The sequence below is a fragment of the Sus scrofa genome, chromosome 15 (assembly GCF_054392235.1).
Source record: "Sus scrofa isolate SSC_HxYL_T2T_F1_AM1 chromosome 15, Sscrofa_HxYL_maternal_Yorkshire_Landrace_v2.0, whole genome shotgun sequence".
Taxonomy (NCBI): domain Eukaryota; kingdom Metazoa; phylum Chordata; class Mammalia; order Artiodactyla; family Suidae; genus Sus; species Sus scrofa.
Window position 1 is genome coordinate 90,185,493 of NC_139397.1, and position 14,091 is coordinate 90,199,583.

The 14,091-nt window shown below is 41.3% G+C and overlaps 1 protein-coding gene across 13 annotated transcripts in view; it reads right to left on the reverse strand.

The window, feature by feature from the left end:
• FASTKD1 (FAST kinase domains 1) overlaps window positions 1–8,262 on the reverse strand; it is a 32,846-nt gene extending 24,584 nt beyond the window's left edge. For 2 of the 13 annotated variants that reach the window (XR_014829518.1, XM_084999399.1), the window contains exons 1-3: window positions 8,177–8,262; window positions 4,119–4,638; window positions 1,003–1,071 (exon numbers count right to left, since the gene is read on the reverse strand). Coding sequence is in view for 11 of the 13 variants with exons in the window: in XM_084999399.1 (XP_084855525.1) it covers window positions 1,003–1,071; window positions 4,119–4,453 (404 nt within the window). In the remaining 2 variants the exon portion in view is untranslated. Of the gene's footprint in view, window positions 1–1,002; window positions 1,072–4,118; window positions 4,958–5,467 lie in introns of all 13 variants that reach the window. The other 11 variants (XR_014829517.1, XM_084999404.1, XM_084999403.1 and 8 more) reach the window with 10 other exon arrangements.
• Between the last annotated feature and the right edge of the window lie 5,829 nt (window positions 8,263–14,091).

The following is a 14,091-nucleotide window of genomic DNA, read 5'->3' on the forward strand; positions in this document are numbered from 1 at the left end:
GAATATAATAGGCTTCTCTATACTTATAATACTCTGAACAAATTTCACATTTTTCTAGATTATTCATTATGGCAACATGCTAAAAATATAGCTGTGCATAGGGTAGGAAACAGATCAGAATTGATACTATTCACAGCACTATTTATATTAAGACACCTATAAGCTGTGTTCATTCACTCTTCATACAGATGAGCGATAGACAAGTGCCTATAGATGCCGCTAAAAGCATTTATATGGTTTTCTCCTAAATTGGTGGGTTTGTTTTTTTTTTTTCCTCATTTTATGGTTTCTAAACACTTATGTTTTTACTGACAGCCTAACAGAGTTATTTTCTTTCTGAAGCAGAACTCTTCCAAAAGAGAAAATTCAAACACCCTAGTCCATGAATATCAGTGACTCTACCTTATTTACATTTTGATTAACTATACATGTTTAAAAGCACACTACAGTTCCTGCTCTTGAAGAAATATTTGAAATACTTTTCTCTCTTAAGGAAAAAACACGTTCCTCATTCTTTTTTTTTTTTTTTTTTTGGTCTTTTTGGCCATTTTTAGGGCCGCTCCCCAGGCATATGGAGGTCTCCAGGCTAGGGGTCTAATCAGAGCTGTAGCCGCTGGCCTACACCAGAGCCACAGCAACCCCGGATCCGAGCCGCGTCTGCAACCTACACCACAGCTCACGGCAACGCCGGATCGTTAACCCACTGAGCAAGGGCAGGGATTGAACCTGCAACCCCATGGTTCATAGTCAGATTCGTTAACCACTGAGCCACGACGGGAAGTCCGACGTTCCTCAGGCTTTTCCTACAAGATTTCACTGTACTAAAAAAACACACATTTACACAATCAAAAAACCCTCAGACTTAATTGAATTTGAATACTTTTTTTTTCAGTGAAGCTTGATATTTAGGCAGCAGCTCCCTATTCTTTCCCTACAAGATTTCGCTGTAATAACCCTGAAAAGGATAGCCCTGATCCTAGTTAATGAATCCAAAGTACTTGCCTTTCCAGTCTTCTCCATGCTTCGGTAACTAGTGCTTCAATTAGTGGATCATGGGCCTTTATACCAAACCTCAATAAAATCAAGAGAAAATAATTTTCCACACAGAAACATTTTAAAGTTACTAAAAATACACATGCAATAAGAATTATAATGAAAAGTGGACCTCAAAAACTGACACTTACGCAGTCAGTCTTTATTTCTGGTCTGCTCCCATTTCAGTATTCTGATTTCTTGGTACAATCTTTTTTTTCTTTTTAGGGCTGCACCTGCGCAGGCTAGGGTTCTAATTGGAGCTATAGCCACCGGCCTACGACACAGCCACAACAATGTAGGATTGGAGCTGCATCTGCAACCTACACCACAGTTCATGGCAATGCTGGATCCTTAACCCACTGAGCTGAGTGAGGGATCGAGCCCACACCCTCATGGTTCCTAATCAGGAATTCCCTTCTTGCTACAATCTAATAAACACTTACACTTTATCCCATTCCCTTCTCATTCTTTTATCTGTTCATCTTGATGCCCTCCACTGAACAATGAAAACATTCAATGATATATTTTATGTTTAAAAGATAGCTAACGTATTATTTTGCTCTGATTGCAAAAATATTTTATAGGAGAAAGTATATAAAATAAAGAAAAACTTTAATAGGGTAATAAAAATCATTTATAACTGTGCTATTCACCCATCATCATTAATTTGGAGATCTTCCAGTTATTTCTCTATACACATATGAAACATACATACTTCTTTTACATTTTTATATTCTGCCTTTTTCATTAAGTTAACATTACATTGTGGGCATTTGCCCATATCATTACATGTTCTTCAAAACATGAATTTTATCAGTTGTATACTATTCATTATGTGAATACAGTATCACTTAAACGTTCACCTACTTACTAGAATTTTAGTTTTTTCAATATTAGAAACAATGCTGGGATGGAAAACCAGTACAAGAATCTTTGCATGTATCTCAAATTATTTTCTTAGGATAAATATTAGAAGCAAAATTATGGGGCCCAAGGGTATTTTATAGTTCTGGATGTATTTTGTACCACCAGAAGCATATAGCAGTTCATTCAGTAACAATGTGAAGCATATACCTTCCCTAACAATGGATATTTTCTACATATAATTAAGCCACATACATTATATGCTGTATGTATAAACCAATTTCAACATTTTTATAATGTTAAGATTACGTTGCCTCCAAAAAGTCAGACTTTCAGGTTCAGTCATGAAACAAAATCAAACCACATGCTATTTTTTTTAAGTGAATTTTGTTTTGGCATGTGGAAATTCCCAGGCCAGGAACTGAACCCATGCCACAGCAGCAACCCAAGCTGCTTCAGTGACAACGCTGGTTCCTTAACCCCCCGCACTATAAGGGAACTCCCCACATGCTATTTAAAAAACTTGAAAATAAAATTATATTTCACCCTTAAAATCCTTTTCTACTAAATCTGACTTAGGAGGGATACATAAAAATGTAACTTTTAGGCAAATCACCACGAAGCAGCATTTCTCCATCTGTGTGATGTTCTTTTTCTTTTTTTTGCTTTTTAAGGCCACACTTGTGACATATTAAAGTTCCCAGGCTAGGGGTCAGTTTGGAGCTACAGCTGCCAGTTTATGCCACAGCCATAGCAACAGGATCCAAGCGACATCTACAGACTACACAGCAGCTCACGGCAATAGAGGATCCTTAACTGACTGATCAAGGCCAGGAATAGAACCCACGTCCTCAGGGATACTAGTGGGTTTATAACCCACTCCTGTGTGGAGTTCTTATAAAGTGTTCAACCCAATATTTTGTAGTTAAAGAAGTTTGGAAAATACCTCCACTCAAATATTCACAATATACATGAGCATATTAAAGGCCCTAGAGAGCCCTGTGATAAAAATCTGTTTATTTTATTTTATTTTATTTTTGTCTTTTTGCCATTTCTTGGACCGCTCCCACGGCATGTGGAGGTTCCCAGGCTAGGCGTCGAATCAGAGCTGTAGCCACCGGTGTACGCCAGAGCCACAGCAATGCAGGATCCGAGCCGTCTCTGCAACCTACACCACAGCTCACGGCAACGCCGGATCGTTAACCCACTGAACAAGGGCAGGGACCGAACCCACAACCTCATGGTTCCTAGTCGGATTCGTTAACCACTGCGCCACGACGGGAACTCCTCAAAATCTGTTTAATTTTGTCTGTTTCAGATTTTTCCCATGGAAAAAGCAAAACTGATTATCTTGGTTATTCCACAATGTACCTTAGCAAAAAACTTTGCAATCTGAGAAAGATCACTGAAAAGGGGAAGTCACCCATTTTTAGTCTAACACCACCCCCCAAAATAAGTAACACCTTAAGCCCCTTTCCTGTAAATGCTGACTCCCTAATGAAAACAACCGTATCTCTGCTTTGTGCGATGCTGACATCTATAGCTGCTTCAATAGCCCTTATAACTTGGATAATTTCCACCACAGAAACTAATAAACATATTCATTTAACTTTTGTGTTCTCTTCTCCTTTATATAGCTTCTGAACCTTCTATTTAGGGAATTCAGCTCTTCAGAATGCTGATTCCCTTGCAACAATATACAATCTCTTATTAAAATTTTTCCCATGGAGTTCCCGTCGTGGCTCAGTGGTTAACGAATCCGACTAGGAACCATGAGGTTGCGGGTTTGATTCCTGGCCTTGCTCAGTGGGTTAAGGACCCAGCGTTGCCGTGAGCTGTGGCGTAGGTTGCAGTTGAGGCTCAGATCTGGCATTGCTGTGGCTGCGGTGTAGGCCAACAGCTGTAGCTTTGATTCTATCCCTAGCCTGGGAAATTCCACACATGTAGGTGCAGCCGTAAAAAAAAAATTCCCAGCTTTATGGACATATGATTAACAAAAATTGTATATATTTAGGTTGTACAGTATAATGTTTCGACATACACATACACTGTGAAATGATTACCGTAATCAAAGAATATCTTCTAAATAACTTTAAAATAATAGACAATCAGATAAACTATTTATGGGAAAAAACATTGTTTTTCATTTTAAAGAGATTTTAGAAAATGTAAAACTAAACTACAATCATTTCTATAAAATCTAAAAGTACATTACTTACTGTTGTGTGATGTACAACACATTCACCAAGGTAGTGTCATTCATGAATTCCATTTTAGTTGTAGCTAAATCTTGAAGAGTAAGAAACTGGGGATGTTCTCTGATATATTCCACATTTTTTAACAAGCTGATCTTCTGCCTTTGAAACTGCCAAAGCATACTGAATGCACATCCCACTTGTTCTTCTGTAAGTATGGCTTTGTTTTTTTCAATTAGATCAAATATTTGTTCTTCATCTGTAGACTTAGTCATCTGGCTAATTAAAGGTTCAAAACTGAAAGGTCGAAACTGAAACATTCTCCAGGAGAATGGACAAATGGCTCTTAGGCGAAGCATGTTGTAAACAATGAGTCTAGGGGAAAAAAAACTATCTTTCCATGTACATCACAAATTTTCTTAGGTAATGAAAACCATTTGCAACTAGTGATCAGGTGCAGGATGCTGGTATAAAAATAACTATTTCCTTCATGTATTTTGCTTCCATTACGATGACTCTAAAATCCCACTCCAACATGCAGATTCTATAAAGAAATTGGTTTAACAAGGTTACACTTATTATCAAATTAATTCCAAAATTCTGATTAAAATAAAAATTTTACCTGAATTAACTACACATTTTGTTCTTATCCTGAACCAGAGAGCAGGATTTGATCCAAAAGTAAATGTCCAGGAAAAGGGATTTCTTTCTGAACTCCACCTTTTTTTTTTTTTTTTTTTTGTCTTTTCTAGGGCCACACCCACCACATGTGCAGGTTCCCCAGGCTAGGGGTCTAATCGGAGCTGTAGCTGCCAGTCTACACCACAGCCACAACAACGCCAGATCCAAGCCTCATCTGTGACCTACACCACAGCTCATGGCAATGCCAGATCCTTAACCCACTGGCAAAGGTCAGGGATTGAACCCGAAACCTTGTGGTTCCTAGTCAGATTCATTAACCACTGATCCACAAGGGGAACTCCTCTAAACTCCATTTTAAAAATGTTTGTTGGAGTTCCCATCGTGGCGCAGCAGAAACGAATCCAACTAGGAACCATGAGGTTTCAGGCTGGCGGCTACAGCTCAGATTAGATCCCTAGCCTGGGAACCTCCATATGCCGAGGGTACAGTCCTAAAAAGATAAAAAGACAAAAAAAAAAGTTTGTTGGAGTTCCTGTTGTGGCGCAGTGGTTAACGAATCCGGCTAGGAACCATGAGGTTGCGGGTTTGGTCCCTGCCCTTGCTCAGTGGGTTAACAATCCGGCGTTGCCGTGAGCTGTGGTGTAGGTTGCAGACGAGGCTCGGATCCTGCATTGCTGTGGCTCTGGCGTACGCCGTACGCCGGTGGCTACAGCTCTGATTCGACCCCTAGCCTGGGAACCTCCATATGCCGCGGGAGCGGCCCAAGAAATAGCAACAACAACAACAACAACAAAAAAAAAGTTTGTTAAATTTGACACTTACACAAAGTTTTCAAATTTGACCATACAGGTATAACGGGGAAAAAAATCCCAAACCAAAAAGAAGCATCTTTGTAAATAAGATTGAAACTGTTTGCAATAAATAAATACATTACCTTTAAAATTTCTATAAAGAATAGTCATTAATTCAGAGTCATAATGAAACAAATGCTTTTTTCAGGATACACTCTGGTATATTTGCTTTCAAGATAATAATCTCTCACTGCTTTCTCCTTGTACTCTAAAAGAACTCAAACAATTTAATCATTATTAACCTTAGATAGGTTTTAACCAATAAATGAGATGGTTAAGCCCTAATCAGGGAATATGAAGAAATTGAGTAATATATCAAAACTTGGTAAAGGAAAAAGAATAATTTTTAGGAGTCCCCATCGTGGCTCAGTGGAAAAAAATCTGACTAGCATCCATGAGGATGCAAGTTCAATCCCTGACCTCACTCAGGTTAAGGATCCAGCATTGCTGTGAGCTGTGGTGTAGGTCACAGATGAGGCTCGGAAATGGTGTTGCTAAGGCTGTGGTGTAGGCCAGCGGCTACAGCTACAATTCAACCCCTAGCCTGGGAACCTCTGTATGCTGCAAGTGTGGCCCTAAAAAGACAAAACAAACCCTGAAAAAAAAAAAAACAAAAAAAAAGAATAACTTGTGAATTCCCATTGTGTCTTAGTGGTAACAAACACAACTAGTATCTGTGAGGACTCAGGTTTGATCCCTGGCCCAGTTCAGTGGGTTAAGGATCCTGCATTGCCCTGAGCTGTAGTGTAAGCTGCAGACATGGCTCGGATCCCGTGCTGCTGTGGCTGTGGTGTAGGCTGGCAGCTCCAGCTCTGATTCGACCCCTAGCCTAGGAATTTCCATATGCCAGTGGTGCAGCCCTAAAAAGACAAAAGAAAAGAAAGAAAAGAAAGAAAAAGAATAATTTGCTTTAAAAATACATTATAAATGTCTATATTTCTAGTTGAGAAACAATGGTTAGTAAAGCTGGCACTAAAATCATATCATCTATGTAAACTATTATATATAGAATAAACAACAAGGTCCTAGCATATAGCACAGGGAACTATACTCAATATCCTGTACACAAACTATTATATACAGAATAGATAAACAACAAGGTCCTAGTACATAGCATAGAGAACTATACTCAATATTCTGTAATAATGGAAAAGAATATGAAAAAGAACTTATGCATATGTATAACTGAATCACTTTACTAAACAGCAGAAGTTAATACAACACTGTAAATCAACTAACTCAATAAATTTAAAAAAATAAAAAAACATATCATCTAACACTTCTGCAACATTTTACAAAGGACTTTTAAGGTATGTTATCTGGAGTTCCAGTAGTGGCTCAGGGGAAATGACTAGGTCACAGGATTGATCCCTGTCCTCAAGGGGTTAAGGGTCTGTCATTGCCCTGAGCTGTTTGTAGGTTGCAGAGGCAGCTCCGTTGCTGTGGCGGTGGCATAGGCCAGTGGCCACAGCTCGGATTCAACCCCCTAGCCTGGGAACCTCCATATGGCAATGGGTGTGGCCCTAAAAAAAATAAAATGTTATCCCATTAAATTCTTTCACTTAACCTGCCAGGTAGACGCTATTATTTGCATCTCACAGATAAAAGTTAGGTTCAAAAAGGTTAAAAAAAACTACTCTAGTACTAATGAAGCTGGGACAACCACCCATTTCTTTCTACCCTTTCAACTTGCACAGCCTCATTACATCAACAAACCTACACTAAAAGTATGCCTCGGAATCCTCTCCAGGGCTACACCAAGCTATCTGTACACAAGAAAAACCGATGAGACAACATTGACTACTTTGTGGCAATCAGTACAGTATCCTGATCCCAGCCAATCTGGGTCACGCGTGTACACTAAAGACCCTGCACAAAGCAGGGAATCTTTGGGAGTTCCCTGGTGGGTCACTGGGTTAAATTATCCAAATGTAGCAAGGGTTTGATCCCTGGCTTAGGAACTTGGGGTGGAGTGGGTGGAGGGGGGAGAGACAGGGTATCTTCCCCTGTCTCCCGTCTATCCACGACTGAAAGTGAAAGAGTGAACACTGGTTAGTATACCAAGGTGTCAAGTCCCCAGCTAAGTGACCTTGCGGAAGTGACTTAACCAAAGGAGGGGCCTTGGGACTATAAATGAGAGATAGGTATAAGCCAGTAACAAGTATAATTAATGCAGGGTAAACAGCAACACCCTTTGCAGGGGATAGACATCCTCCGCGCTTCGCACAAGGTGGCGCTGAAAGAAGAATGTGGTTTCTCGGTTCCAGCTAGGAAAGGGCTCAGCCCTGCCCGAGTCCTCCGCGCTCCCGAAAATCGGAAGAAGGCCTCTATTTCTCCGCCGAACCCAGGGTCCCCGGCCCGATAGGTCCAAAAACAAAACCTGTAGTCTCCACCCGGTCCTGAACTGAGGACAAGTTCTTCCCTGGATGCCCGGGAGATTTTGTGGAGGATCGCGGCGAAGACTGGTTATGAGAACTCAGAACTCCAGGATATTCTTGGTCCCTCAGCAAGGAACGCAACAGTCTAGGTTGTGTCGCTCACGCCTCCCTCATATCCCAGGATTTTTAGCCTTTCCTCGAAAGACATCACCTTTCCTCTTGGTGTCCATCCCCAAACCAGGAAAAACGGCCGGAGGAACACAGCACGCACTGCCAGAGGCATGCACTACATACCCTAGGCGTCGCGGCGAGGTTGGCGAATAGGCGTCGCTTACGCGTTTGGGGGAATTCTGGGAATTGTAGTTTCTCGTTGAGAGAGCATCCTGGGCACACATCTTAAAAGGGACAAGTCCTTAACGTCTGTGTTTCTCAACTAGATGAGGTTTTCTTCCAGTCTGTGGAAGACTAATGTTTTTATAATACACAATACAAATGAATATTTACAAAAGTAAAATTTGAAAACTAAACATGGAAAAAAAGGGCAGATTTTTATTATGTTCAACATGTACTGAATAACAATCAAACAGCTATAAAAGCATCAGAACTCTCAAATTCTACACTTGTGTCGTGGTAGGCATGTTCCCTGGTCAGGGACTGAATCCGAGCTACAGCTGTGGCAACACCAGATCCTTAACCCACTTCACCAGGCCAGAGATCAAAGCCACACCTCTGCAGCAACAGGAGCTGCTGAAGTCAGGTTCTTAACCCAATGGACTACAGTGGGAACTCCTCAATGACTTTTCTTTTCGTCTTTTTTGGCCACCTTGCAGCATATTGATTTCCAAGACTAGGGATCGAATCTGAACTGGGGTTATGACCTATGCCACAGCTGCAGCAACACCAGATCCTTATACTACTGTGCCAGACTGGGGATTCCCTACCCTTCCTGCTGCAGAGACACTGTTGATCCCACTGCCCCACAACGGGAGCTCCTCTCAATGGCTTTTCTTAATTCATTTATGAACCATCACCACAATCCATTTTAGAACATTTTCATAACTCCAAAAAGAAAACCTGTAACAATTTAGCAGTCATTCCTTCCACACTCACAACACTCTAAGCAACCACTAGTCACAAATCAAATTGCAGAGCACACTTTAAGTAGCACTGATTTAGATTGTTTGGGACCAGATCAACTGATATGAAAATGAGGTTGATCTGAATGCACAGAATAGGAGTTTTTGTTCTTACCACTGAGCCAGGACAGGAACTCCAGAATAGAAGTTTGAGAACAAAATGGGAGAAAATATGTAGGAATGAGACTCAGCATGACCTGTGTCAGTGCCCTTCAGTCAAAGACCACCAGGAATACATTTGCTGATATTCTGTGCAATTGTATGTTCAACAGAATACCAAGGCTGAGCATGAGTGCCAGAACAGCTCCTGGCAACAATAAGGCCTAAATGATAGTAACAGGACAATTTCTTCATTTGTTGGGGCTGTTTGTCCCCTTCTCACCCATTTGTGGAACTGTAAGGAGACAAGCCTGAGGACCAAATGCCAGAAGCTTGCCTTCCTCTGGAATCAGTGTTCATGTGAGAAAAGAAAATCCTTTTTGTTTATTCACTGTTAGTGATCTCAGAGAGACAGCAGTGAGTGATGGCTTGAAGCAAGATCTTAATTCCCTATTCAGGAATTGGACCTGGGCAGCCTGGATGAAAAACCAGGAATCCTAGCCACTAGACTAGATAGACGCTAAAAACAGAATTGCCCTAATTTTTGCCCATTGTTGAAAGCCAGAATGTTTCATGGAGGCAAAGTCTGTGAAAACAGGTACAAAGTTTATTGTTAGAAACATAGTACAACATGTGGGAGAGCACACAGAGAATTAATCTCTTTATCTAAGGCAGAAGTAAAGCAGTAATACACACCCAAGGAGGGGAATGAGGGTGTGGGCATCCCCCTGAATGAGGAATGTGCCGGAGAGGTGATTTAAATCACTTATATAGGACAGTTCTTCAGGTCTTTGTCTTCCTTTGGCCACTTATCTTGTTTAGTCTTTCACACCTGACCAGTCCCAGGGCCCTCCTCTATCTGTATGCTCATCTTTTGGCCAAGATGAATTCCAAAGCAAGACATGGTAGAAAGGTTATCTAGACTTATTATGGCCTGGTGTCCCCTCCCTTTCTAATCCAGAGGGGGTCTCCCTGTGCATGTGTAGTTGGGGTCTCCCTGACCCAGAGGATGGGAAATATGTGATCTCTTGGTCTTTTCCCCAAGCAGGGCTTAGCCCCTCTTTTGATGCTGCCATTATCATTGTTTAACAAGTTCACAGAAGACAAGTGCCAGTTATTTCCCTTGTGCCTATACTCTCTTGAAGTATAGATAGGTGGCTGGTTTTAACTGTTTATCCTGGAGCCCACCTATCTCCTGCCTCAGGAAGTATAAACAAGAGATAAGTTGCACCTATCTCCAGCCTCAAGAAATGTAAACAAGAGGCTAGGTGTACCTACGTCCTGCCTCAAGAAGTGTAAACAAGAGGCCAGTTATAAATGTCTATCTTGGAGCTCACCTATCTCCTATCTCATTAGTGACTTTTTTTTTTCTTTTTCTTTTTTATTTGTGTGTTTTTAGGACCTCACCCATAGCATATGGAGGTTCCCAGGCTAGAGGTTGAATTGGAGCTGTAGCTGCTGGCCTATGCCACAGCCGCAGCAACACCATATCCAAGCAGATTCTGAAACCTACAGCACAGCTCACAGCAACACCAGATCCTTAACCCACTGAGTGAGGCCAGGGATCGAATCTTTGTCCCCATAGATACTAGTCAGATTCGTTTCCACTGAGCCACGATGGGAAATCCATTAGTGACTTTTTTTTTACTTGAAGTCTAGGGCATTCATAACATGCATGTTTGTATGCAAGTCACACCTGAGAAAAAAATTAAAGTAATAATTTTTAAATCCACAGCTATAAAATTGAATTTCTGCTGATGATTTAAATCTGGAAGAAGCATTTTTTATAATAGCTAACAACTGGTTAACAAAGGGTAGCTCTAAATTTCGTCTTAGCAAATGTCAATGCCCTTCAGCCAAAACCCACCAGAAACCTGCAGCTGATGGAGTACTTGCTACAGCTCAGGAAAACAAATACTGTAGGAAAACATTGGCAGCTCAGTAAAAGAGTATTATAAAGATCCTATTATAGGATTTGGGCTTCGGTTGGGTAAATTTGAGAAGGGCCTAAGGAAGAAGAGGTTTGCTTTATCTTGGCTTCTGTCAGGAAACAGGGCAATTTTATGATTGGGTACCTAAATAAATTGTAACTATAGAGACGGTAGACTGAAGCAGGGATAAAGCTGAAATTGGTAGTATTCACTCATTTACTATTATGTGTTGCACAGTGAACTTGTCTGACCTTGAAGTTCTATGAGACTGCATATTCCCACAGGAGGACAGCATGCTTAAAACTGTGTCAGATTAATTTGAAATAACATTGATACTTAGCTATGAACATGAGATCAACATCGGATCAGTTTCTCCAATGTGAGAAACTTTTTTTTCTTTCTTGTATTTTTAGGACCTCACCCACAGCATTTAGGACCTGGAGGTCCCAGGCTAGGGGTTGAATCAGAGCTATAGCTTCAGGCCCATGCCACAGTCACAACAACTATCTGAGGCGAGTATGTGACCTACACCACAGCTCACAGCAATGCCCGATCCTTAACCCACTGAGCGAGGCCAGGGATCGGACCAGAATCCTCATGGATATCAGTCAGGTTCGTTAACTCCTAAGCCACGAGGGGAACTCTTTTTTTTTTTTCCCCTCACAAATTAACAAATGCTTCTTTTCCTAGAGTAGTTCTGCTAGTAAAAAACGTGTTTGTTGGGAGTTCCTGTTGTGGCTCAGCAGTAACAAACCTGACTAATATCTGCATCTGAGGATGCACGTTTGATCCCTGGCCTCATTCAGTGGGTTAAGGATCCGGTGTTGCTGTGAGCTGTGTGGTATAGGCTGGCAGCTGTAGCTTCAATTCGACCCCTAACCTCGGAGTTTCCATATACTCCAGATGTGGCCCTGAAAAAAAAAATTGTTGGCTATAATGCCAAAATTATAGGCACCAAGTGAAAAAAATACATTAATTGGACTTTATCAAAATTAAAAACATGTATGCATCAAAGGACACTATCAGCAGAATGAAAAGGCAACCTACAGAATGGGAGAAAATACCTGCAAATAATGTATCTGCAGGAGTTAATATTCAGAATATATAAAGAACACCTACAACTCCGTGACTAAAAATATTTTTTATGAGCAAAGGACTTAAATATACCTTTCTGCATGGCCATAGCACATGAAAAAACGCTCAACATCACTAATTATTAAGGAAATGCAACTCAAAACTACAATGAAGAGTTCCTATTATGGCTCAGCAGTAACGAACCTGACTAGTATCAATGAGAATGAGTGTTCGATCCCTAACCTTGCTCAGTGGGTTAAGGATCTGGCATGGCCATAAGCTGCGGTGTAGGTCATAGAGGAGGCTCTGATCTGGTGTTGCTGTGGCTGTGGCATAGATTGGCAGCTGCAGGTCCAGTTTGACCCGTAGCCTGGGAACCTCCATATGCTGCCCCTTCGGCCCTTAAAAAAAGAGAGAGAGAAGAACTAGACAAGAGAGAATTTCCATGACATTCCATCTTTTTTTTTCTTCTCTGTATTGGTTATACATTGCTGGATAATATGTATCCCCAAACCTAACGAATTAAAACAACATTTATTATCCCACAGTTTCTGTGAATCAGAAATTTAAAAGCAGCTTAGCCGAGTAGCTCTGGCTCACAGAACTCTCATGTAATTTCTCATGTAACTGAAAATCAGATGTCAACAAGGACTGCAATCATCTGAAGGCTTAACTGAGGCTAGAGGATTAATTTCTTTTTCTTTTTTTCTTTTTTTTTTTGTCTTTTGTGTTTTTAGGGCTGCACCCATGCATATGGAGGTTCCCAGGATAGGCGTCCAATTGGAGCTGTAGCTGCAGGCTTACACCACAGCCACAGCAATGCCAGATCCGAGCCTCATTAGCGACCTACAGCACAGCTCATGGCAACGCCGGATCCTTAACCCACTGAGCAAGGCCAGGGATCGAACCTGCGTCCTCATGGATACTAATCAGGTTCATTTCCACTGAGCCACGAGGGGAACTTCTAGAGGATTAACTTTCAAATGGCTCACTCACATGGCTGTTGGCAGAACAGTTTCTTTATGGCTTTTTCCAGGAAACCTATTTCTTACTTCATGTTCCCCTCCGTAGACTGCTTGTCTTAATGACATGGCAGTGATTCCCCTAGAATGAGGTATTCTAGAGATACAATAAGGAGGAAATTAAAATATCTTTTACAACCTAGTCTCCAAGATCACAAATTATCACTCTGCCTTAGTCACTGGAAGAAAGTCACATTATGGTATTGATGGACTTTTTTTTTTTTTTTTTTTTTACAGTCATACCTGTAGCACATGTAAGTTACTAGGTTAGGGGTCAAATTGGAACTGCAGCTGCCGGCGTACACCACAGCCAAAAGGGATCTGAGCTGCCTCTGCAATCTATACACTTAACCCACTGAAGAAGGCCAGGGATCAAACCACATCCTCACAGATACTATTCAGATTAGTTTCTGATGCCCCACAACAAGAACTCCAGTTAATTTTACTTATTTAATTTTCTTTTTTTTTTTTTTTTTTGTCTTTTGTCTTTTTGGTTGTTGTTGTTGTTATTGTTGCTACCTCTTGGGCCGCTCCCGTGGCATATGGAGGTTCCCAGGCTAGGGGTTGAATCGGAGCTGTAGCCACCAGCCTACGCCAGAGCCACAGCAACGTGGGATCTGAGCCGCGTCTGCAACCTACACCACAGCTCACGGCAACACCGGATCATTAACCCACTGAGCAAGGGCAGGGACCGAACCCGCAACCTCATGGTTCCTAGTCGGATTCGTTAACCACTGCGCCACGACGGGAACTCCCGACTTATTTAATTTTCTTGATTGATTGTATTTTTAGGGCCATGCTCTCACAGCTTATGGAAGCTCCTAGGCTAGGGGTCAAATCTGAGCAGTAGCTGCCCGCTTATGC